At 40.6% G+C, this 27,179-nt stretch overlaps 1 protein-coding gene across 1 annotated transcript; it reads left to right on the top strand.

The window, feature by feature from the left end:
• The first annotated feature begins 24,887 nt into the window (after positions 1-24,887).
• On the top strand, positions 24,888-26,059 carry LOC138607350 (lactose-binding lectin l-2-like). Its single transcript, XM_069679932.1, has one exon. It carries the CDS (start codon positions 24,922-24,924, stop codon positions 25,408-25,410), a length of 489 nt encoding a protein of 162 aa, XP_069536033.1. The 5' UTR covers positions 24,888-24,921; the 3' UTR covers positions 25,411-26,059.
• Positions 26,060-27,179: the final 1,120 nt, after the last annotated feature.

The raw sequence follows: 27,179 nt of genomic DNA on the forward strand, positions 1-27,179 counted from the left end.
TGTATTCGATTAATTCCATAATGTATGCAAGTAACAAATAAAGTTTTGTTAAGATTAAAAAAAAACAAACAAGCAAACAAATCGTCAATACACTGTTGTCCTTTAGCCAAGGACAACAAATAAAGACAACAGATGTTCACACCATTCTGTTTTTGCTTCGGTGAGTGGGAAGTTGGACCAATAAGAAATGACAAAGCCACTCTGCAGACACTTGTAACAATGAACACAGACAAGGCTTTTTTTCAGGTTGTCTGATAGCAAATTGTCAACCAGAAGGTAGCACAAACTGTGCTTTATTGTCTATTTAATTTTAAATGGGACCATCATTTATGAACTTACTTGTAGTAGACTTAAAACTTGCAACCATTGGACCATAAAGTCATTAGGATAATGTTTACTGAGGTAATAAATCCAGGGAAAGGTTTTTGCAACAACTCCCATACAATTTGATTTGAATGAGTGCAGGTTTGGAGCACTCGTTGGTTTCACTTTGCAGGACTGAAGGCTACTTCCACTACAGTCCATCACCCACCAGATGTAGCCTTTATGTTAGTATTGACTATGTTTTCTAGAGAGTGAGTGTGAGACACCAAATATAGTTCAGCTTGAAACACATCAGGTACAGCACTACAAGCCTTCAGGATCTCACAGAAAGGCGCACCAGGCCTCATAACAAGGCAGGAACAAGAGATAAGCAGTCATGTCCCAGCAGGTGTTTTAAATACATCTTTACCGTACAGCCAGACTGAGTTTGGCAAGCCCATTAGATGATGTAACGCCTCGGGAAACTCTTACAGCATCTGGGAGGTGGAGCTATTATCTTTTCAACTAAAATGCAGCTTACTGCTCGCTTATGGGGTCTTGCTGTTTCTACAAGACCCATAAGCTACAGTTGGATGCATTTTCTACATGAAATCTAAGGTTGACTGTAGCCTCTGTATATGGTATGCCGATTTAACCACTGAGCTAAACCGATGCCTTAGCTACAATCACATTTAACATAATCCCTGAGGACCAAAAAAACTGTGCTGGTATCACACTAATGTCCTGTGTTATACAGTAAAAAATGCAGGCATAATGCCTCATCCTTGGTGATCTGCTGGTATCTGAAAAGAGGGGCAGGTGCAGTGCAGGACAAGAGAGCACACCTCTCGTAGACTTTTTTGCAAGCAGGAATATCCCTCTATCAAAGACTCCATATGGACATTTACAGCTGCAATTGCATCATAATTGTGACTCTTATTTTCATGGTGTTCCAGTAGATTTTAACAAGTCACCATTTATCAACACAGAAGTCACAATGAATGGTGCTTTAATAAGGAAGAGCCCCACAGCTAAAAGCTGTTCATCCAGTTTCACTGGTTAATCGTAAAAACGTGTTCAGCTTGAGGATTTAGTGTTAATATTACTTTATGTACTGAATGCCTCTCACACTATATAGTCCCAAAATAAACCTTTTTCAAGCACACATCTTTTCACTTGTGTTGGGCCTATTTGAGCAACTATATTTCATGTTTCTGTAGGCTGAATCCCCATGCCAAGCTTATAATTGACAGCACCAACTTGGCAGCAACACATTTTAGTTTCTGCAAAATACCAATCGAGAGCAAAGAAGACTGTGTGAGGGGCAATATGCCAGCGGATTTCTAGCAATTGGTACACATTGTAGTGTATAATTGTTTGTCCCTTTTCCCCCTATCCTCTCTCTCTCTCTTGTTCTACTTTTGCCTCTCAGCCTTGTGATGAGTGACATACAGATTCCACATGGATCCATGCTTATTAACCGCTGATGGAGCGACAGGTAGAAAACAATGGAGTTAAAATAACCCTTCGATTCCACAGGATCCCTCTCTGGCGCGTTCCGTGTGCGACGCGACCTCCGGAGTCGATCGCGCCCATTCAAGTCAATGATAGTGATTCCACAGCACACGCCGCAGTCCATCTCCGATGTGTCCCAGAAGCATGTATCCGCTAAAGATATGCGCCGGGTCTATTTTTGACGGAGGCCGCTTCAAACACGAGTCAAACTGAACAGAGCTGATCGTTCCAAACAGGAAATCACACAGGAAAGCAGCATACAGCATCCGCAATTTCAAAATAAAACACCATGTTCAGACCGGTACAGACTCCCGTTTTTTCCCGTTTATTTTCAGATCAACACACTGAAATCTCGAAAAAAGAACACTTTTAATAAAGTAGTGTACTAATCCATGGTAGAAGCACAAAAATCCCGAAATGATTTCCAAATGAGCAGATAATCAACCTCGGATGTGCAAACTGAACTGTAGTTTGTGTGTTACTCTGCTAACATTGATGTTATCGTGTAATTTCTCAATTCTCGCGCGATAATTTAGTTCTCCCACGATCTTGTGATCTCGCGAATCCAGCTGCTTGGGCCAGCGCTCTGCTGCGCTGCGGACCAGACACGCTTCCTGTGGGCGAGGGCTCGCGCGGTTGACGGACCAGAAACGTGGCGCAGACGGAACGCGCCGGAGACGGATCCTGTGGGATCGAGGGGTAAAAGGCCTTTAGTTCTCATAAGTGCTACTTTTTAAAGTATACTCCTGGCAATGAGAACTACCTTTCTCTTCCTGCCCATATTCCTCTTAGTCTCTCTTCCCTTCCTAAATGACAAAAACTTAACAGTCTCGCCTATGCTGACAAATCCTCCTTCTTACAACAGGAACGATTAATTCTTACATAATATGCATCAATGGAGAGATGGAGCCAGAAACAATTACAGATTTGTCCTGAAGTATAATGATTATTAATTTGATTCACTTGTTAAACATGACCTAAACTCAGTATTTTTAAATCTCAAATGACTCATAGGAAGTCAAGTAGATGGCCTCTGCCGTAGCCGCGATAAGGCCACAATGGCTGCAACATAATCCCCTGGGGCAATTGCGCCCGATCAAAGTACGTCCACTAAAAGTGCCTTATTTTGCCACTAACAGGCTCAGATTGTTACTCCAGGTGTCCGACAACATTACAGAAATGATCCCTACAAACGTTGTCCTTTTTTTAAAAGAGTAAGATCCTGTTTGTGTAACCAAAAACAGAAGTCCCGCTCAAGGAGAAGTCTAGCAGGACGGTGGTTCAAATGCCTCATCTTCATTGCCGATCAACTAAATATTCAGCCATGGCTTGTGAAATATATTCCTGCTGGCAGTCTCTACGTAAATAAATCCTCTGTCCAACTTTAACTCACGTTTCCGCCATGGTAACATCAGGTAACATCTTACGCTTTAAAAAAGGACGATCTTTGCAGGGATCATTTCCATAATGTTGTCGGACACCTGGAGTAACAATCTGAGCCTGTCAGTGGTAAAAACAAGCACTTGTAGTGGACGTAATTTGATCGGGCTTTGATTGCCCCAGGGGATTATATCACAGCCATTGCATCCATATCGTGGCTATGGCGGACGACATCTACTGGACCGATTCCAAATAATTTTTATTCTTTTGAGTCATTTCGACACCCACATTTGTAAAAAAAAAAATAGGGCCCAGGTATAAAAAATGCTGAACTTCTCCTTTAAGTTTAGAAAAAATATTATTTTGTGTCTGTGACATATTTTTCATGATTAGACATTGAAACAGTTGTAAAGTGTAATAGTATAATGCTGCTGGATGATGTTAATATGACTATCCAAAGATAAGTTTTACTGTCTGTGATGGCCACAGCCCCATAGTGAAAGGTTGTCTTACACACACACACCATTATCATGTTAACTTAATCTTTATTTTCATTTGCAGTCAGTTACACTTAAAATACCCTCAAATTATTTGGTTTAGAATTTGGTTAATAGCATTCTATATATTACATGGTTTCTTTATTAAGTAAACACAAAATTTACAAAGCTTTGTCATTGGTTTGATTAAGTTATACTAATTCATTTTTCCTTTCTTTGAGTTACCTGGCTGCTGGGTCTCCTTCTTGGTTTGGTTAAAAGATGAGTCTGTGGGTGGAGTCTGGCTTTATGGAGGAGGACCATACCAAGTGCGCTGACAGCATGGGGGGGAATAGGGTTTTGTTGTATTCAGGTTTAGTTATGTTGTATGTTGTCCTCCCCTGCACGTTTAGTCTTGGTTTGGTCAGCTTGTATAAATGTCCCCCTCAGTTCTCATTTTGTTAGGTCTGTTGGTTGAGTTCACATCTAGTTTAGTTATTTTTCAGTTCTGTTCTGTTGACCTCTTTTAATTTGCTTGTTTAAGCAATATTGCTTTTGTTAAACCCATTTGGAATAAAAATCCAGATTTTTGAGCTTCAAACCTGTGTTCCTTTGTGCCTTGACTGTTTGGTCCACGACACTGTCAATATTTGCTCACCACTCGCAAAAGAAAAAACGTCAAATGACGAGGAACTGAAGCTGCACCTGAGCAGCTCCAGTGGACTAAAGCTTGAGGTTAAGGTCAAATTATGTCATACTCGCCAATACAAAGTAAAGCATAACTAAATGTTGCTTTTGTCATAGGTTTCCCCAGATACATGACTGTTTGAAACCACTGAACCTTCCCTTCCACTTGGGTCAGGCTGATAGTTCCATCACACTCAGCTGTGCCCTGGCAATGGAGGACAAAATGTGAGCCAGCCTGGCTCTTATATGGCTGCTAGATTTGGCTAGGATTTGAGGGTGCAGCCTTGGATCAACTGGTATTTAAAATCATTGGCAGTAAGAACCAACTAGGCCAGCTTTGGCCAGTTTCAAAGGCGGAATTTGATGATGAACTTGAGCTGGTTCTTGTGTGTTACGAAAGTTTACAAATTGAGATCAGTTAACATCATTGGTACTCCTGTGACCTCTGAGGGGCTTACCAATGTATCATAAAAAGCCCAGAATTAGTTATTAGGGTTACCTCAGCTTGGGCTTGAGAACTACAACTTATTAATTAATGTGAGAATAATTGAATTCTGGAAAAGAAATCAAATCATTATGCTTTCAAATCTGTAATGTGCGACATTAACAATAAGAAGAAAATATAACGATTAAGCATTGTAATTGTGGGTCAATTTTGGATGAAGTCAGTGGCTGTGTCACCTTTGGCGATAAATGGTAATTGAGGGAATACACTTCCAAATGTAACCAGACCGTTGGCTTCCTTTGTTACTGCTGTTACTCTTGATTTTCCTCGCTGACAATAATACTATATACTGCAAATGTAAATGCCTTCATCAGTGGGCCATAGGCTCAATCACCATTGTGTTACCTCATTCGGAGATAGAGCGTGACTTAACAGACATTTATTTAAAAGAAAATATTTGAGATTATACCTTTAAGGAGTGTTACATTACCTGGGAGAATACTAGAAGACACTCTATGGAGAAAAATAAAAAAGATGCTATCATGTTGCATAATGGGAAGTGTAGTGTCAGGTTTTTTAACCTTGACTAGTACTGGGACAAATCGGTGAAGCAGTAGCCGATCTCTGTCTTACTTGTCCCCCAATTGCAAGTTCATATTGTACTTCTTAAGTACCTCTTTCTTAATTCTTCAGTTCTGTCTGTCAGTCAGTCAGTCAGTGTAACAAAGCTTACCGGATTAAAGCTAAGCTATTTTGGCGAGCTGGTTTAATAGTTAACTTAGCTCAAGTCCTAAACCCATACCAACCCTTATGGAAGTAATGACCGTCCAAGAGAGAAGTATATGCAATGAGTGTCACCACATCTAAGGTTTGAAAATTAAATTGGTTCTCACAAGAACAGTAAAAGAAAAACACACATCCACTCTCTTTAGAGCTAAATCCTATGCTACCCGCCTACCCTGCGGCTAACAACAAGAGGCGAGCATAATCTATGAAACAAATATAAACAGCTATTTATATGCAACAGGAAAAAACAACGTCCAAGCTTTGAGAGTGCTTCCAACTATTACCATCACTCACTGCCCTGCCACTGTCTCTCTCTCCAGCTCTCCCTCAATCCATCTATTTATTTATCAGTTAGTTTATTTCCTCCATTGTGTTGTGACTTCAACTTTGTTGACTCCTCATTGTCTGCTTTCTCCCTCACACCTCTGCCTTTGCACTCTCCTTCATTCCATGTCTCTCTGTTCCTGTCTGGTGTGGGTTCTTAGCTTCCTGCTTCTATACAGATCTCAATAAGTCACACTCACACTTAGACACATTCATCCAAGCACACCACCACACACTGCCTCCTTCAGAATATAGTGTCTATAAATAATAAAAGTATCAAAACAGTTACATTCTTAGCTTGATCAAGTATAAGGTTTGCTGCCTTTAACCTCCAGCTTTTTATTCTGTGGACACTTGGTAGACTTCAGAACATCATCAGCAAAATTGATGTTCCTGCATCGAGCAATGCCAAAGATGACCCTACTGATAGTCTGCTTTCCCAGGGAAAGAGAGACCCCAATACGTAGACACTGCAAGTTTACAGAATTATTCTTTACTCCTTATTTGTAATGAGAAAGGGCAGAAAAAAAAGTTGAGGAGGACTCCTCAGGCAATAAAAGCCATCTAGGTAAGCCAAAGAAGCCAAATATGGAGAGATCTGGAAGGTGAACATGCAGAAGAGGATGAGAATGAGGGACAAATCTTATTACTGGAAAAAGAACAGAGGATCAAAAACAAGAGCATCAAAACAGATGTAGATGCCCTGCCAGTCTGCAAACTGCCAAAGGTAAATTGAACTGCCCTGTAAATAAGTAAAAACAAAACACAAAAAGGAAAGAGATCTTAAAGTACTTCTAGAGAGAAATAGAGGATTGCAGAGAAAAGATCATTTTACTTAGGCGGAGGGGAGCAGTTTAAAGTGAAAACAGACAGAGGTCAGCCTCCATTTTTCTGTCGCCATGCAGTAGATGGTAGAATAATCTATGTGTGCCAATGCATTTTTCTTGTCAACCCAGGGGCATCGATGTTTCGGCTGAGTAAGTAAGTAACCTTCTGTAGCTCCATCTGACTGGAAGACAAAAAAGCAACAGTAGACAACTTATGTGCGGTACAAATACATTCTTGAAAAAATATTGCAATATATGTAAAAAGAAATAAAGGTTGATGAATTAATGGTTGACTTTTGTTCTCCTCCATCAATGTTCACTGTCCCTCTTTTTCCATTTCTTTTTCTTCCATATAAACATTCATTTATCCACAAGGTAAAAAAAATGGGTGGCCCAATGGAGTACAAGATTCTCCACTTAGATGACTGCTAACCCTAACTGTTCCCATCCAAGAAGAGCAGTGTCATAACACTGGCCCCACTTTAAGAATCTGGTGGTTCAATAAACTCCTCTCTGCGCAAATAAACTCACTGCTTCTGCCTGCCAATGGAAGGAACCTCAAACAAGAGCCCCTGACCATTCTGCACTTGCCGTATACTTAAGGCATGGCCAGCTTCATTGGGGCAGCTATCGCTTAGTGGTAGAGTGGGTCTTTTTCAATTTGAAGGTTGGTGGTTTGATCCCTGGCTGCTGCAGTCTACATGTTGGAGTGTCCTTGGGTAAGACACTGAGCCCCAAAGGCATAGCCATCTGTGTGTGACTGGTGTGTGACTTGGTGTGTGACTGTGCAGTGGCTAGATCCTGATTGGCGAAGCAGCCTTTGCCATGTGTGATAAAGGGCGCATTAATTCATGTGTGTGTGAAATGATGAAAGTGACATGTAGTGTAAGAGCGCTTTGAGTGGTCGGAAGACTAGAAAAGCACTATTTAAGTGCAGTCCATTTTTACCATTCATCTCTGAGGCCATAAGACTGTTGAACCCTTGAGCTTTCAACATCATTACTGTCACTTCATTCACCTTATTGATATGGATGTTTCATAACTACTTGTTCTATCTTTTTACTTCTGTTTATGTACTTTTATTACCTCCAGTAAATCCTGCACACACCCCAGACTGTATATACAAATACAGTAACTTTATTCAGGACCTGTTAACAATCATGACTGCACAGTATTTCATAATGACTGTTTAAAGATATTCATTTGCAGTGCTAAATTTGTCTAATTAAAGTGTTTTAGGTTTCATTTCTCAGTTAAGTCTCTGAGAAAGAATTGTTTTTCAGGCTCCAAAACAAATTATCAATGATAAATTGATCCAGTTACAGATTGTAGGCTGATTGACTGAAAGGTTAAACCCAGTCTTGTTTTGTTTCTAGAAACCTGTACGGACACATCTCAAGTGACAATGACACTGGGAGAATGGATGACCATGATCTTAGCATCGGAAAGCAGCTTTTGCAAACATTTTTGGGCTGACTGAACGAAGTGAAAAGAAATGGCAGCTCCGTCTGTAAATCAGGCAAACGTTCTGCTCTTCTGCTCAAATCCCTCAGTATTGGTTAAAGCAAGTGGCGAAAGGTACCACTGCTGTTCTCTGGTATGAGGCATAGGTACCAATCGCTGCAGGCAAACTGAAGGGTCTGACAAACAGCTGAAATGAAATGGGGGTAAATGTGAAAGAAGATCAATTAACATATGCTGAAAATTGCAACTCTCTCTCTTTGTCTCTCTCTTCTTTCTCTTTTTCTCTTACTCATGTGTGGGTGTACTGTTGTCAGGTAAAAGCTGGTGTTCACTAGTTTAAAAGAAGACATCAGACAACTCAGACACCATCTCAGTCCCTTAATAAACACTGGTGTACACACACCCACACCCACACACACACACACACACACACACACACACACACACACACACACCCTGAAAGACAAAGACAAATATAGCTTTCTCTAAGTAACTGCCACTCAGGGAAGCGTATATCACCACCACCAGCTACAGTAGATGATTCACACTCAACAGAAGGCTGTTAGGCTCAACATTAGCCATTGTGCTCCATCCATAGACGCATTGGCCAGCCGACAGAGGGAAAAAAGAAAAAAGTCCCAAAAATGTCATTTTCAGCTTCTGCTCTAGTAGGATCTCACACACTGGGGGAAGATGAAATACTTTTCAGACAACTAGCTTTTGTGAGGCTATTCATATGTCAACAACTATCAGCGCATGATGGCTGTTTGCATGATGCCATCTTTGCTTTCCTATTTGTCAATGTGTTTTCAGTAATATTAAAAGAATACAAAATATGTAATAGTGAAAAGGAAAACACAAAAATGTGAAATTAACATAAACATTTTGTTATGACAAAATCAAAAAAATATATTGCCTTGTTCAAAAAAATTGTTCAGTTTACTTATGATGCTTTTTAATCGCAGAGTGATACAACTTACTTACTTTAGGAACTGGTTTTAAAAATGATTATGGATGCCCCATACGACACCTTACAAACTAATACTATATATTTAAAGCATGATGGCAACACTTGAAGTTAATGAAATAAAGTTATATTGATGTTTAGTTATGCCAGGTAATAGAATAGAACCTGACACCTGGTCCTAAATGTCTCAATAATATCAATAACAGCCTTAAAGTAATATATCAACATTTTTCTTTCTTTCCTTTTTTTCCTGAAAGTTAGATGAGAAGATGCTACGCTGTGTTGCAGTGTTAGTGGTGCACAGTCCTGTCAGAATGTGGTTTCACATCTGCCAACTATCTCTGTGTCTGTGAGCTCTCCATGCTGGGGTTTTCTGCAGGACCTAGCTTCCTCCCACAGTCCAGAGTCATGCAGGGTAGGTTAAATGGACCATACGTGTGAATATCAGTTTGAATTTATCACTTCATCCTTCTGCGCCTAAACTCAACAGGAACCTATGCCACAGCATCAGCCTGGCTCTGCTGCAGCACAAGCTCTCCCAGCTGAATTTGCTAAAGTCCACCAGCAGGTTGATTGCAGAATTATTGTTTTATGGGTTGCAGTTTGTAGAGCTGGGAAACCACATCTCTGATTCCCAGACCATCAGCACTGGTTCCGTTCACAAGGGTTGCGTTTTTCGCTTTTGCTCCTTTCCTTGTATAATTTCCCCTCGTGGATAAATAAAGTACTTCATCTATCATCATCATCATCTATCTACTAGCAGCTGAACCTCTACTCATCAGCATGTCAAGCTATTGAAGTTTGCAGCTGATCGACCCTAATTGAACTCATCACTGCAGGACATTCCAATTTCTTAATGTTGAGTCTTTCTGCTTCCTGGGGGCCATCAGCAACCCAAACCTCTCTAAACAGGACAGCAAAGGATGTACTCGCAGCTTCAGCTAAGGAGGTTCAACCTACTAAAAACATTGATGGTTCTTTTCAACACCACGATCTTTGATTACACATCCTTGGCTTCTCAGTCACCATCTGGTAAGATTTTGCTACTACCAAGGATACAGGGCGCACTGAAGCCCACCCTCCCAACCAATGACACAAACTGTTAGAGACGTATTCCTCTCCACCTGCAGTCCATAACAACTAAACCTCAAGACACATAAACAGTGTCTTCATTTGCAGCTGGCCTCATCCATAATGGTTGCCTGTCTGAATGTGTCAGCCCTGTGATTGACTGGCCAGGGTGCTCCCCATTTCTTGCCCAATGCCAGCTGGGATTGTCTTCAGATGCTCAAGGATAAGTGTTTATAGCTACAAGCTTGACCACTCTTCTGCGTGTATAGGAACTAAATTTTTGACTGTCTTGTCAAGAGTTGCATGAAGATAAAAATATCATATCTGTGCGTCAACTATCTGCAGTAGTTGGGGAGATGATTAGAAGAAGATATAGTACTTTATTAATCCCCAAGTGGAAATTAAATGTTTTCACTTTGTTATTATTACAAACATGCTACACACACAGGTCCAAAATACACACATGCACAAACAGGACTCTAATGACATGCATTAATGCAAAGTGCAAAGGGCTGCACATGGACATGCGCCCCGAGCAGTTGGGGGATTTGGTGCCTTGCTCAAGGACACCTCGACAGTGCCCAGGAAATGACACTCTCTAGCTCTCTAACTCTCTAGACCTCTCCAGCTATCCATCCCAATTGCCATGCTTGCTCTGAACCGGGTCTGAACTGGGACTCAAACAGGCCACAGGCCAAGTCTCTATAGACTGAGCTACAGTCTACCCCAAATAGCGTCATTTACCATAATAGCCTTTACCTGACAAAAATTGTATACACCCAGTCTCAACCTTTACCTTCCTTTCTTGTAAAGGAGTCACCTCTCTCCCATCTCCTTCATCTGTCCCAAATGTCTGGTTCTTTTGCCTGGTCTAACCTGTCTGTGTCTCAATCATCCAAGCACATTTTTATTCCAACACTTCTGCAGGCCGAGACTACCCTCAGAGAGCTTGCTCAACATCTGTCACCAAGCTGTTGTCGAGGTGTACAGTTTCTGCGGTTGCCTGCGTGGGCCTCATTATGTTGTGTCCTGTATAAACAGGCAGCTGCTGCCGTCCCACCTGGCCATCTCCACTCTGTTGCTGTTATAGAGACTGTTAGGCCATTAAAGATTTGTGGAGCACACCAGAGTTCAAACTTACAGATTGGCAGAGACATGCAAATATGAAGTTGGATTTCTGCCATTAACCTAAAGAACCCTGCCTGTCTAACAGGAGTAGATACACTATGTTTAAATACATTTATTTATTCAGACAGTGCTTTGTCTTTGCCAGGTCCCTGGGCTTATAAACAGACAAGATTTTGTAGCGTTGACAGCACCCCATGCTGTGTCCACTCAAAAATGTCTCAGCTCAGAGAGTGGAGGCTCTCCTCTGGAGCTTGGCAAGTTTGGCGAATCCACTCTCAGACTCATTTGGGATTAGGGTATTTTACATAGTAGGCATTTGACTGTGGAGAATTTAAATGTTTCTAAGGGGAAATCCATTAAAATGACAAAATAAACTGTTTTAAGTGCTACATTTACAGTTTGTTAGGTGTGTGGGTTAAAGTTTCAATTCATAAAAGAGATTGTTATCTCATACAGTTCTGACTTTATTTGCAGATTCCAAAAAGTCGTGCAGTGTCATAATCACTTGTTGAACAGCAAGCCAGAACTGTACTGTGCATAGCATACATTTAACTTACTATCTATTAAGGCTTACTTTGGATTAACACCAAAGAGAAATAGTTTGACATTTTGGAAAACATGTTTTCTTGCTGAGAGTTAAAGAGACTCTTGGCTTCCTTTCAGAGTTGCTCTTTCATGTCTGTACAATTTATGAACCACGAAAGAACAACAGTCTTTTGTTCGTCAAAGATTACTTCAAAGCCATAAGCCATCTTCCAGCTTAGCTATTAACAAAGACTGGTTACATGTAGGAAGAGCCTAGCCTGGTTCCAAACGTTAGCAAAAATGTAGCTACAAGATTTGGGCAGACACACGAGAGGGATGAGAAAAGACAGTGACTTGGAAAGACAATTAATGCAAACCTCCATGAACAATCTTATATATTTATTAATGTAAAAAACAGTGAGCTCTGTACACAGTTAGGGTCTAGCATAGAGGAACGAAGTGAATCTGAGAGGGCTGGCACCAACCGAAACCCAAGTGTGAAACAGTCTGTGTGGGTAACAGCTGGAGCGACTGTAAGTGAAGTGAGCCGTATTTCAGGTAAGGCCTGTATTCTTTTTGTCTTCTTCTAAGTTGTATCTACTCATACAGCTGTAAGACTTACACAACAACTACAACTACCTTAACCAATACTCTGCTGTGAGAAATCCATACAAAACCTGAAGTGCACAAATGCCGTGTCAGAGTTTTACAGGAAGCCGGATGAGGTACTTTATTAGCAGACGCTGTAACTTCCTGCAATCTTACTGTTAACATGAAGTGCCAAGGCAACCAGTGGGGACTTTTTGAACATGTTTGTACCAAGCACCCAACTTTAGCACTAGCATACAAGCAGGCTATCCAACTAACACTGCAGCACTTTACAAAACTTTCAGCTCATCCAATCAGGCAAAGAGAATAACTTCATCATCATGGTGTGTTCCATTTCAGAAGACTTCCTATACTGTGATATGGATATGGATGGGCTTCCATGGTACTAGCACTGCTGAAAGAATATTCTCTATAGCTGGAGACCCGACATGAGTAACAGCACTGCAAACACTGTCACAATCACTCCCTATTGAATTGGGGGATTTCAATATTAGGTTTAATGGCCAATTCGATTTCTTGAATAAGGTTGAAAAGTTATATAAATTGCCTTTTTACAATGCACAGACACATTTATATTTCAATATACATAAAAACAATATATATATACCTTTAAAGCAGCATTACAATATCTGTCTCAGCCCTCACTTTTAAAACACACTCTCTGTCTCCCTTACACACACAAACAGAAACACACACCTTACCTAGTTTGCTTACTTTAAATCCCTGTCTCGTCTTCTGTCTCCTTTCCTTTCTCCCCTTTTTACTTTCCTTTGATGTCCCTTTACTCTGGCTCTCTTTCTGTCTCTGTTCATTAGTTTGTCAGGCCAGAACATAAACCTATATAACTGACACTTCCAATCCTGAGAGATCTACTAGCATTCAAGTATTACATGCGGAAACTTGCACTGTGTGTCTCTTGTTATTATTTATTTAATCAGGGTACATGGATGTACTTACTGTGGCCTAGCTTTTGAACAATGTGAGGAACCATTTAAATAGCTCATGTGAAAACATTCACTGTTTCAGTTTCTTTGAGATTAGTCGAGTTATTCTTCTCCACATTGACAACTTTTTTTGAGACAGTCTACTATTGTGATTCCCTACAACCTTACTGCGGTTTATTAGCAGCACACTAGCTTTCTCACCGATTTTGCTCATAAAAGTCCCACTTGGCATTTTGAATCTTAGTAATGTATTAGAATCTGAATTACACTTTGGTGGTGATGTGGCCAAAAACACAACAGACCAGATGTGGACGATAACGGTGAAGACTCAGGGTACATGTCCACTAGCTAGCTAATAGAGGTTCCATATGACAAGGCTTTTTAGACGACAAGTAAAAAGGGTAACTCAAATATGTAGACTTTTAATGGGCTTTCCAGCTGTAGATGGTAAGTCAATTAAACAGTGATTAAGAATTAGGCAACAAAAGATCCTAGGTTAAACGTGAGGTAGGCAACTTTGAAAAGAAAATAGTATCCAAATGGAAAATATCAAAGCACATCCCCCGAACACATGACTAAGATTTGCCTCAATCTTTCACTAGCAGGGTGAGTCCTCAAAAGATTATTCATAATGTTGAAGTCACTTTGAACTACAAATATATTGACTTTCAAGACCCTATATTTTGGTAGAAAGCAAACATTCAAATAAATAATGTATATTAGGAGTCAACATTGTTGCAACTTGCCAGATAAGTTAATTAACAAACTCCAAATCAACATGGATAAGAGGAAGAGATGCATGAATGTAAATCTGGCATTAAATTTACTCAATGCCTTGAGTGAAGGTCTGATGGATTCTCTGGACTATATGCTGTTCTCTGGTTTGTTTTCTGCGAAGCACCTTGTTCACAAAGTGCTTTGTAAATAAAGTTTATTTTTATATAACATATATATATATACATATATATATATATACACATATGTTTCATTGTCATTTTGTAAGCTGCATAAAGACACCACATCTAGCATTTCATTATACAACTTTATGTTGTATATACATTCTAATAGCGGGTAAATTCTACCCGTTGGTGGTTTTAGGTATACTGTGACCCCTGGCAGTTCTAGTGTTAAAGAGGCAGATTGACGTAAGCCAAAATGGATGGATGGGATGTTCAAAGCAACAAACAAACAAAATTGAGCATAGAACAGTTTGGCTTTTGGATGGAGAAGCTACCTGCTTTCTGCAACCCGTTGTCCTCCTTTTCCTCTTCCCCCTCCTCTTCAAAGGCCTGCCTCCCCTCCTACACTGTTTTTTCCTCCCTCTCTCTCTCTCTCTCTCTCTCTCTCAGGGAGTCAGGCCTAAAAAACATGAGATCAAAGGCGTGGACCTAATCTGAGCTTTCTGCCTCCAGTTGACAAAGGACTGTTGGTATTGTTACGAGATGCTAACTTGTACTGCTTGTGTGAAGACATACACACAGCTGTGTGCTTCCTCTACACTGCCTTGCAGGTATGGCCTCTAAAGCATGAATACACCCACTTACACACTCCAAGAACCCTCTTTAAAACTACTATTATTGTTGATTTACTGTTGAGTTACTGTTGAATATATATTTATGCACCTCAAGCTATTGGAAACAAAAGCAACATCACAATTTACTGGTCACTGCCCTCGGCTCAAGGCTCCCTTTCCCCCTTTAACCCGGCGCAGAGAATTGTTGTGCCTTATCTGCTGTTTTATGCGTGATACTTGAGAGCCAAAACAGATGAGAACATATGGCTGCAAAATATGACTGCACCCAAGAGGATGTGGCTTATGGCCCAAGGTGGAGCAGGTGTAATGTGCCAGGACAGCCAGACACATTCAATATATATCATGTATATGCATGTGCATAGGCAAACTTTTCAGCACCTAACTAGGCTGGCAGTTATAGTGTCTATGTGTGATGTCGAAGCCTAACTAACATTAAAATAACATAATATCAGATCAAGAAAAATAAAAGACAATTAGAGAGACAAGGGAGCACAGAGACTAAATAAGCTTAGGAGGTGAGGCTTATCAGACACAGGTGAGACAATCAAGGGGCAGGTGAAAACAATAAGGGCAGGGCACACAATAAAACAAGCGGGAAACACACAAAGGCAGGCAGTGGATAAACACGAGAGACAGGGTGACAAAGTAAAACAGGAAATGATCTAACCCATGAAACACAAATAAAATACTTAACTAAAAAGACTAAATTGTAACAAGAACACAGAAATAAACTAAATACAAAAGTAAACAAGAACTCATGACACCAATTGACAAAGTGACAAAGTAAAACAGAAAATATCTGAACCCAAAATACAAATCAAAAACATATCTAAACTAGAATGAGTCACTGCTCCTCATTTCACAGAGCAGAAGGCAGGTGTTTTTGTTGAAAAAGCTTGGATAAAGTCACCGTACACTGCCTACTCAGAGGCAAAAATCAAAGAAAGTTAGAGACAAGCTGCTGCATTTAGCAGCTTAAGAGGCAAATAGTATTCTTAGAGGTTGGTGGAGACCAAAACAGAGCAAAAAGAAGGATTAATATCAAACTTGCCTTAATCAGCCCCTCCTGGACCCCCTGTAGTTCTCCTACAGAGCCAACAGGTCCGTCCGTCGACGCATTCAACATGGCCCTCCACTTCATCCATCAGCATTTGGACTCCTATGCTCTGCTTTCAACACAATCATCCCGGCTCTGCTTCAGGACAAGCTCTCCCAGCTGAACGTGCCTGTCCCACATGCAGGTGGATCACAGACTTCCTGTCTGACAGGAGGCAGCACGTGAAGCTGGGGAAACATGTCTCTGACTCCAGGACCATCAGCACCGGCTCCCCTCAAGGCTGCATTCTTTCCCCCTCGGCTCTTCTCCCTGTACACCAACAGCTGCACCTCCAGTCATAAGTCTGGCAAGCTCTTGAATACTTCTTCTGAGTCGTTTAAAAGCTCCGTCATGTCTTCATCTTCCACGTCAGAGTCCTCATTGTGTTTCCCCTTGACTGCGTTCTTCCTCCTGCGTTCCTTCCTGGTCTTCTGTTCTTGGACCACACCACCCTCTTTGGACTCATCTCTGGTGGGTACGAGTCTGCCTACAGGTGGGAGACTGACCATCTGGTGACCTGGTTTGGTTAGAACAACCTGGAGCTTAATGCTCTGAAGACATTGGAAATGGTTGTGGATTTGTGGAGGAACACAGCCACATCTGCCCCCATCACCATCAGTGACTCCAATTTTTTCCACTGTGGAGTCTTTCTGCTTCCTAGGGACCATCCTCACCCAGGACCTCATATGGAAGCTGAACATCGACTCCCTCATCATAAAGGGACAGAGGATGTACTTCCTGCAGCAGCTGAAGAAATTCAACCTGCCAAAGACAATGATGGTGCACTTCTACATCGCCATCATTGAGTCCATCCTCACCTGCTCCATCACCGTCTAGCATGCTGTTGCTACTGCCAAGGGAGCGTATCATTCGCTCTGCAGAGAGGGTGATTGGCTGCATTCTGCTATCTCTCAAGGACCTCAACACCTTAAGGACCATGAGGCGTGCAGGTAAGATTGTGGCCGACCCCTCTCACCCCAGTCACTGTCTCTTTAAGACCCTCCCCTCCGGCAAGAGGCTGCGCTGCATCAGGACCAAAACCTCACAACATAAGAACAGTTTCTTCCCTTCTGCTGCCAATAAACTTGATTCTGATCATGGGGACAAAAACATGACAATACTCTGCCAACACATTAGCTGCAACTTTGTATGTTACAATCTGTCACATGTGTGATGTTCATCTTGTTGTGGACTTCCGCATCAGTTCCCTGGCAAATAAAAAAAAACATTTTTTAACATTTTATATCTTCTTCATGAGCCGAATCTCATGGTTGTTGATTGTCTGTTATCTGTTTGCAGCTAGGTAATGCAACATGTTAGTTGGGATACTCTTTGATGTAAAATTCACACATTGGCTCATGATCAAGCACTCATTGAAGGAGTTAAACACAGCAGGCATTTGGACTGCTCTTGGCTAAATGTGGGCATTCATTGAGGATACTTCTTGTGGCTATAGCTGTTGACACTTCCCCAGTCCTCCACAAGAATGCAGAACAAGTAACGCCGGGAACACACAGGACGCCCTGCAGCGATCGTTTCGGCATCTGGTCTATTTTTTGCGATCACGTCAGTCCTGGAAGTCACACATGAAACAATGAGAGAATCCGGTCAATTTTCAAAATTAAAACAATTTTCAAAATAAAACACCGCGATTGACAAATGCCGTTATATTTGCTTTTATATATTTGTCAGTATCTAAACAGAGCGCGAGAGAGATGAAGATACACACAGACACAGACACACAGACATAGACGCACACACACACACACACAGACACAGACACACACACGCACACACACACACACACACACACACACAAGAAAGAGAGAGACACAAAGTGGACTGGTTATAGGGGGTGCGGGCGGGGTGTCAAAACACACACGTGAACAGAGAGAGAGAGCAAGAGAGAGAGAGCATGATTAAAAAACAGCTCCAAATGTGAGTAAACGACAGCTGAGGAGCAGAGGCGCTTGTCAATTGGTGCTGAGAAATGCGCGTCTGGTGTAACGGCAGTGCTCCGGCTCGCGCGCGATTTTCGTTGCGCGGCACTTCGCAGTGCTTCGGCATCCGGTGTTTTCCCCGGCATGCGGCCTGTAATGTGCTATTATTGTGTATTCACGACATAGTCCCACAGGAGCCACTGTTCAGCCTATTTACACTGCACAGTCTCACTTTAAAATGACAAACCTTTGAGGCTGACACATTTATTCTTACATAATTTGTCTTTTAATTCACCATATGCTGACATCAGTCAGACATTCTGATGGTCACGCTCTGTGTTTAAGGCGAGTCAAAGGCGCCACAAGTGATAGCAGCAGCCCTCATTAAGATGTCTGGGACAGAGTGTTGTAATCAGTGGTTATTACGCTGCTTATCTTGTTAAATCCGGACTTTTGTTCTCATTAAGCACCGTGAATCAAAGCTTTAACTCAGACATTGTTTCCTCTTCACAATTAAGGCCAAATGATTATTGGTGTATTTCTTTAAAGTGCTTTCTTTTGTCAGTTTAGATCAGGAAACTGTCAGCTTAAAAGTCAGGATGTTATTTTCCTTTGTTTTCTCAAAACGTGATTGATTAAGTTATTGTAGTAATTTAAACGACTCTAAGGCCTATACCTCGTAATCTTAGGCTGCAACGCACTTTCTCTCAATCAAACAGTGTGATAGCATCAAACATCATGGAAAAAGGCTGTTTTTTTTGTTCAAAAGACTTATAATAGCCCTAACACATACACATGTACAAGTAGCATGTCAAAGTGTCGATTAGCAGGACATTTGTTTCACTGTAACACCCCTAGGCATCAAAAACAAAACAAACAAAAAAACACATCCCCAATTATTTTTGTTGATGATGTTGTTTTACTTGCTACCGATTCAGGAAAAGAGGGCATGTCTTAGCCTCCCCATTTGTTTGTTGATCTTTGTTGATTCTTCTTACAACTAAGGGCAGTTTTAATTGGATAAAATATGGGCATTTATTAAGCACTTGTGTTCCAGCAATTTTTAGATTTCATTTATTGGCCTGAGGGTCAGAAAGGGGAGAATAACAAGAAAAACAATTTACAGCCTCTGCCCTGTCAGGAGATTTGCCTTACAAAAACACAAAACAATGATTAAGTGATTAAAGATTAATCAATTTTCCTATCTCCTAAATTGTACATTTTAATCAGAGTAAGGGCCAGGTCTGTACCAGCTGTACAACATGTCGTGTTGGATACAACATGCGTGACTTCACACCAATGACTGTATACAGTATATAGATGGACGACACGTTCTCACTTCCACTCGTACAAAAATAAAAGAAAATACACCTGCATGCACGCTGCCATCTCACGAGAACGGCTGGTCGAGCCGTGGTATAGACTTCCTGCTCCGGCAAACTAAAACACACATTTAACTTAGGCTACTAACAAAACAACAAAGATTCCTCATGTCAGCATATTCAACATCAGAACATCTTGTGTTGGTCTGAAGCAGATATTAACTGATATGGAAAGTTCAATGACTGTTGTCAACAGAGCTGTCAATCACAACATTACACCCCTTTTTATGGATGTAACTTCCTATTAAGGGATACAAGCAGAATACAGCCGAGGCTGGCATGATTTTTGTCTTCAGCCTGAGGTACAGTCGAGTAGAAAGGTTGAACATGTGAATTACAATAACAGCACCTCCTTTATATCTAATTAAATTGCAGGCTACCTTTTATTGCAGATCTAGTTATTTTTTGTTGCCGAATTAGGTTTCCCTCTATCTACAGTTTCCCATGTACCAAGTATTCACACATAGAAAAAGTTATGAATAGGTTGCTAAGGTCAGATGTTGTTTACTTCCATACAGTTATCATTTATTTTGGTTTTAGAGAAACAGAAAATGGCCAGCTGACCTGCCTCTTATGCATGTCTCCAGTTTGTTAGCCTGGAGCTAACTTGTAGGATCACACAGGCTACTCTGGTGTCTCTTGTGGATAGTTTTGCTCTACTTGCAAGAACATTTTGAGAATTGCCACCTATGTTTTGCAGAATGCGACCCGCTTTCACACATCACCCCAAGACAGAAAAGTTTATTCGGAATTTAAGTTGAAATATGTTTAAAAGGGCTTATAGAATGTCAGGGAAGTGGCTCCTTTTCTCCATTTCATTTTTCCTGGGGCGGAGGTTTCGACTTGACCTTCTGCCAATGAGATTCACATATGTGTGTGCATGTGCGCGCATATGCATGAGCAGGTTTTTCCTCACTTGTCTCAGTTCTCTATTTCAGTGTTGCCTAATTAACATGGCTTGGAAATCACTCGTGTTGGGAAAAGAGAGTAAGAACCAAAATTTGCATCACTACCCTCTGCTGTCAGTGGGATTGGATACTGCAGCACCAATGTGCCTGCAAGTTTGTACTGTATTTGCATCTCCTATCAAAAAATGTGTGTATTGTGCCACTCTTGGTCCAAAATTCCAGATGATTTTCACATACATGTATGCTGGAGAGAGAAAGAAGCTATTACTGATGCTGTCGCAACAATCGGGTCTACTACTCACACATGTAATGCAGAGAAACATAAAGGGAAATAAACCTCTGTTCAAGATCGGTCTGTCAGATTTGCTAGATGTTTCATAGAGAACAGAAACAATAGATGTCTTATATTTTTACATGTGGTCATCGTAATAGTTATGTAGGGTATTAAAGAGTGGTAGTATAAGAGAGTGGTATTAAATAGAAACGAGTTAATTGAAAAACAACCACAATTTTCACGTGTGTGACCAAGTGTCAGTTACAGTTCGAGCTGTGGCAGAAAACTTGAAGTATTGTCTGATGAGAAATTATAAAGAGCCCAATTTTAAAGCTGCAAAGCAGTTTCCACTCGCTGTCTACTGCCACTGTGCCCTTAAGCTGAGCATCTTATACTCAAGCCTCTCAAAAAGGGCGTCATGCATGCAGCCACAGTTGGGCTTTCACTTGGTAGACAGAGTAGAGCTTTTTGTTATGGTGTATTATGATGGCTCAGAGGCATTTTGATGAAGAAACACTATTATTGCCGGCTCACATTTCCATAATGCTCCTTGTGTTCGCTTCTCCGCTGGAATCGAATACTAACTGAATCTGCCCCACAGGAAATATATTTTATCAAAATGATATTGAATGCTGTTTCCCCTCTTTACCCTCTAGCACCAATTGAGAGAAAGTATCATGTTCATACTGACGGTCAGATCCACAAATGAATCTCCTCCTCTAAACTCTTCACCCTAAATCTATTTCCTCTCCAACATTGCATTATTTTATCTCTGCCTCATTAGTCGTGAGCAGACTGGAGAGAGACGGTCTTTAGTCAGCTTCTAGCAGCGCAGCCCTGGCCTCCCTGGGGCCTTATACAAACTTCTGCCAGGGACCCAGTTTGACCTGAGATGACCCCTCCCACACGGCCATGACAGAATGCCCATGCCTGGACTAGAGCTGAGGCCATTACTGTGCCTCAACACATTTATCAATAGAAATAAACGCACACTTGATTTATTCAAACTTCAATCTTCAGATTTAATTTTGATTCTACAGTAAACAAACTCACTGGCCTCTACTGACTTTATTTGTAAACCAAGTTTCTACAAACTCTGCTTGTGAAAGAGGAAGACTCACTGACACCAGCAAAATTCATTGGTCTATCTGTATGACAAAGAGTCAGAGTAGTGTGTGGAAATTTGGTAATGTAGTCTTAATTGGACTAGTTCCACTCCTGTTTCAAGACTGAAGGCAAATATTGCATTCATTCTTGAGCAGAGCAGGATTATATAACACTGAATGATGCCACGCAACTGATAAAATAACTTCATCATTTTGGACTTCTCGTTGCTGTTCCCTTCAAAGGCAAGTACTGTCTAGACAGTTTGCAATTAATTAACTGGGCAAATTCACAAGCTCAAGTTCACCAAAGTTGAGCTCTACATGAAAGTGCTTCACAAAACAAATCCAAATTAAAGACGCAAGCGGCGTTGAACAGGCCCTCGCACCTTTGCACGCGTCAGGGTGTGCTGCAGCAGCAGGGCGAGCAGTATCTGCAGGATGTGCTGAAGCCACGGGCTGTGCACCAGTAGTAGGTGCTATCAGCTATGACCCAAATTTAGATGTCATTCGTTAAGGCCAAGACTGTAATCATACATGTGAAATTTGATGTCGATTGAACATTGTATATGAGAGTTACTTCTGGCTCTTACCAGTAGGTGGCGCTATGAGTCTGAGCCACAATAATATGTAGATCTGTTCAGGTCGAGACTGGCATCATACATGTGAAATTTGGAGAAGATTGAACATTGTATATGAGAACAACTACTGCCTGTTTCCACAAGGTGCCACTATGACTGATAGTAATATGCAGATCTGTTGAGGGCAACACCCTCATCAAGCCTGTCAAACTTGGAGCCGATTGAACAAAGAACATGAGAGTTGATACAGGCTGTCATCAGTAGGTAACGCTATAGCTATGACAAACAAATTAGTGTGTAAATCTGTTAAGGGCGGGACTCTTATCAAGCACATGAAATTTGTTGCAGAAATGATGAAGTACAGCCGAGTTATAAATGTTATAGCAAGGCATCAAGGCAAATTTGCTGTGATGCCAGTTTTCACCCTGACGTAAAACTCAGATTTTTCTACAAAACTTAATCAAGGTCTTAAGGTTTTTCTGACCAAAATTTGAGGCTCATGTGTTTTACCACATAGGAGGAGTGGCTTGTATCTTAAACATGCCTATAGGCAAATATTTGCATGTAGTTATGTTCAGGCTGGGACTCTTATCATACATGTACAATATGAAGAAGATTGAACATTGTATCGGAGAGTTACAATGATTTTCAGGTTTTTGCCCAAATGACATGAAACATTAAACTTTGACCCCCAGCCAAGGCCACGCCCTTTGAAAAAAACTCAAGCTTTTAATAACTTTTAATTTTGTCTTTAGGAATTTTAAAATGTCTTGCCAATACACTGACAGAATATGAAGAGGATCTGATGAACAACATAGGAGGAGTTCATATGGAGACTGTACATATGGCAAAATAAGCAAAAAATGACCACAACTTCCTGACTTCCTGTTGGGTTTAGGGTATGTCCATAATAGACTTTTTTGTAGGTCCTGACATGATACATATGTGTACCAAATTTGGTGCATGTTGGAGAAACCTGCGGGAGGAACTGAACTTTATTAGGGTCCTCACCCCACATTTAGTGCTCAAGCCCTAATGACAGGTGGAGCAACATGAACTGACTCAATTCAACCACCTAATTGCTAGAATGTAAATTCTAAAGGTTAGAGAAGTGTGTTTAGTATACAGGAAGTGTTGCTCATTATGATTGAGATTTGTGCTTTTCAAAATAAACCATTTAAGAGCGAGAGTTACATTAATAAATTCTAGGAGTGGATTTTCCTGAGACATACTTTTGCTGAACATTGTAAGACTGTCTTTATTTATTCATTTCACAGAGATGCTGTTTAAACCAGTTTGCATAAGAGACACATGTGTTTCACATGAGTGTATGTAAAAAAAGTCATTTGATTTGTTGTCATGATTGTTGAATTAATCTCATTTTGTGCCAACTTCAAAACACTCTTTGATTTCCATTAAAAGTTTTTGAGAGAGGATTTCGCCTTTCATGGACACATCAAGAGATTTTAATTTTTTAAATTCCATATAAAACAAATGTTTGATGATAAAGATACAAGTGTGCGTGTGTTATCGTGAGAAAGAGAGCTTTGCTTACTGCGTTGGGGGAATTTATCAATTTATCAGATGTTGGGGATGGGCTCAGTAATTATGGGAAGGAGATTGTTATGTTCTAAAAGGCACGTACACATCCAGGAATAGGATTCAATGCTCTGAAAATGTTTGTGCAGGAAAATATCAGCCCTATACGGTACCGAACAATGAACCATGATGTTGTCCACCAGGATGTTATAAAAGCAAGAACGTTCTCTGTTTGTTCAGGTTTTTTGAGTTAAAATCATTTAAATCTGCAAGTTTTTGTCTTTTTCTTTAGTAGATCTCTAATTGTTCTCCAACATGTGATAAAATTTTCCTCATTCCTTAGATAAGACAGTTACAAAATAAAAACTTACTTTTGCTGAACATTGTTAAATTTCAAAGAGATGCTGTTTAAATCCAGTTTGCATTAAAAAATAAACGCCATAAAGCGAACAGCAACACAGTGAAGGCTTAGTAGAACTTTACTTCTATATTCTATGTTCTTCTAAGTCAATATCAGCAATTTTTATACCTAGCTTTTACTACATTTTTTTATGTCATTAATTTATTACAGTTTTTGTTAATTAAAGAAATAGTCTACCACAAAGCAACAAGTGTCCCCTCTACAGCTGTGTAATGTAACTATGTCAAAATGTAATTAAAATGAATAAATTTAAGGTTTTATGTGACATATCTGGGTCAACTTTCTAATAAAGGCCAAGTAATTATGAACAATGATATCTCTAGATAACATTTTTTTTGTTTGTTGTTGATTATTTTTGATTATGAGGTGTGAACAATAACCAAAAAAGTCATCTAAAACACAATTCACCTCCCGCTTGTGTCCCTTCAACCAGCTGAAGCCACACGTCCCTTCTAAAGCTGACCTTAATTGTGTCAAAATTCACCTCAAATTATGAAGATATAGGTTTTATGGTTTATATTCAGTCACTTTGTTGTGACAACTGCGATTGTGAGACAAGTGCATCTGACCAATGATATCAGTCAAACAGTGTAAACGCCCTCTCTGAGGCAGATAAAAGAAAGTGGACCTACAGTCAGCTCAGAGAGATTCTTGACAGTGCAGCTGAAGGACTCCGAGACAGCGACACTAACATGCTGCTGCTCCTCTTGTTGTGTGGTCTGGCTCTGGCTGCAGGGTCTTCTTCAGATGAACATCAACTGAGGCTACAGCGCGGAGCCTGTCCCATGTTCTGGTATGATTTCAATGGCCGCTGCTACAAGTACGTCTCCACGCGTTTGAAATGGGCTGATGCGGAGCTCCAGTGTGTATCACAGGGAGCCAACCTGGTGTCTATCCACAGTCTGGAGGAGCAGAGTTTCGTCAAAGACCTGATCAAGAACTTTGATCCCGCTGAAGGAAGAACCTGGCTTGGACTGAGTGACCTGCACAAAGAAGGTCGTTGGATGTGGTCTGATGGGTCTGCAGTCGAATTTTCCTTTTGGCGTGCAAAACAGCCCGACAATTATCTACGAAAAGAACACTGTGGTCACAGCAATTATATCACACCTGGGAGATGGAATGATGACCCATGTTCTAGAACGTATTCCTCTGTGTGTGCATCTCGCAAACACTGTAAATAACAACTGAGATGTTAAAAATGGTCTGATTCAACCTGGTCACTGTTCACCTGTTTCTCTGTTTTCATAGCTTTGCTTTAGCACAAGCGTTCACTTTCATGTGTGAGTGGAAAAGTCATCTTAACCTTTATTTTCCTGATGAAACTGGGACATTCACACAGTGTCTAAAAGTCTATAATTGTCTTAAAGTGTATTAATAATAATTATGATAGTTATATCCATTCATTGTGCAAAAAAAACATGTACTGTTAAGGGAATTCAAATTAAAGCACTATACAATTACAATAAAACATTTTAATCTACAGATTTCTGAATTTTTGTAATGTAAAAAAATAAAATAAAATTAGTATAGTGTGTTTGTGTTAAATTTGTCAAAAACCATTATTCAGTATATTATACATACAAATACAATGCTCTTTTTTGCCTCTCACACAGTTTGTTCTCAGTGACAGTAACAGCTGTGTCTGATTCAACTCTGTGACCTTCACTTGCTGCTCTGTAGTGATGTATTAAGCCTCGATGATAGATACAATTGTGCGAGTGTATGTAAAAACTCATTTTACTGACATTTGTTGTCATGAATGTTGAATGAATCTCATTTTGTGCCAACTTCAAAACACTCTTTGATTTCCATTAAAAGTTTTAAACATTATGCCTGCTTGTCGTGTCCTGCGTTAAGCTTTCCTAAAATGAGAGAATTTCGCCGTTCTTGGACACAGATTTCCTTTTAAATACCATATAAAACAAATGTTTGAATATACAAATGTGCGAGTGTTATCGTGAGAAAGAGAGCTTTGCTTACTGCGTTGGGGGAATTTATCTTATCTAGACAAATGGCCATCAGATGTTGGGGATGGGTTCAGTAATTAAGGGAAGGAGATTGTTATGTTCTACAGTAAAAGGCACGTACCCATCCAGCAATAGGATTCAATGCTCTGAGAACGGATGCGTTCCACATTCAGTGTTACACATTCTAATACCTCTGCCACTCAACACTTGATGGCTGCACAAAGTTCAGGACATGAGGCAATCATTTTGTCCAGCCCACACTTTGCAGCGCTCACCACCTTTAAATCTAGCGACACGACTCTCATACACTGATATGGAGGATGATCATGACTGTAATTTGGTAATTGAAACCAGCACATCCGCCAGGCCAGACCTCGTGCAGACACCAATTCCATATTCTGATCTGATTTTGTAAACTGATGGCTCTTTAACAGGCCCATCAGATAACACACATCTGGCCTGCTATGCAGTAGTGAGTGTTTGAGAAGTGATAGAGGCTCGAGCGCTGCCTAATGGCACCTCAGCCCAAGCAGCAGAGTTGTTTGCTCTTATCAGGGCTTGTACTTTATCCAAGGACAAGGTGGTTATCATCTTCTGCGATTCACGTTATGCTTTTGGAGCAGCACACGACTTTGAGATTTGGCAAAGAGGTTTTCTGACATATTCAGGGAAACCAATTAAACATCATAAATTGATCAGTGATTTGCTTGATGCTGTCATGCTTCAAACAGCTTGCTATTGTTAAATATGAGGCTCACTTCTCTGGATCTGATCCTGTTTCACATGGTAATGTGCGGGATGATCATGCAGCTAAACAAGCAGCCATTTCCACTTCCTCTATGGTACAACAGTGTACCTCCCTGCAACTAACACATCCCGCTACTCTGCATTCCTTTAATGAAGTCACGGATTAGCAAAACCAAGCTGATGATGGGGAGAAAAATCTTTGTGTGCGTAAAAGTTGAACTCGAAACTCGGAGTCT

Source organism: Semicossyphus pulcher, unplaced genomic scaffold (assembly GCF_022749685.1).
Source record: "Semicossyphus pulcher isolate SPU_LCO1_2020_fin unplaced genomic scaffold, fSemPul1.0.p SCAF_4, whole genome shotgun sequence".
Classification (NCBI taxonomy): Eukaryota; Metazoa; Chordata; class Actinopteri; order Labriformes; family Labridae; genus Semicossyphus; species Semicossyphus pulcher.

Coding starts and splice junctions, on each gene's coding strand:
- LOC138607350 (XM_069679932.1), top strand. CDS start 24,922: ATGCTGCTGCTCCTCTTGTTGTGTGGTCTGGCTCTGGCTGCAGGGTCT.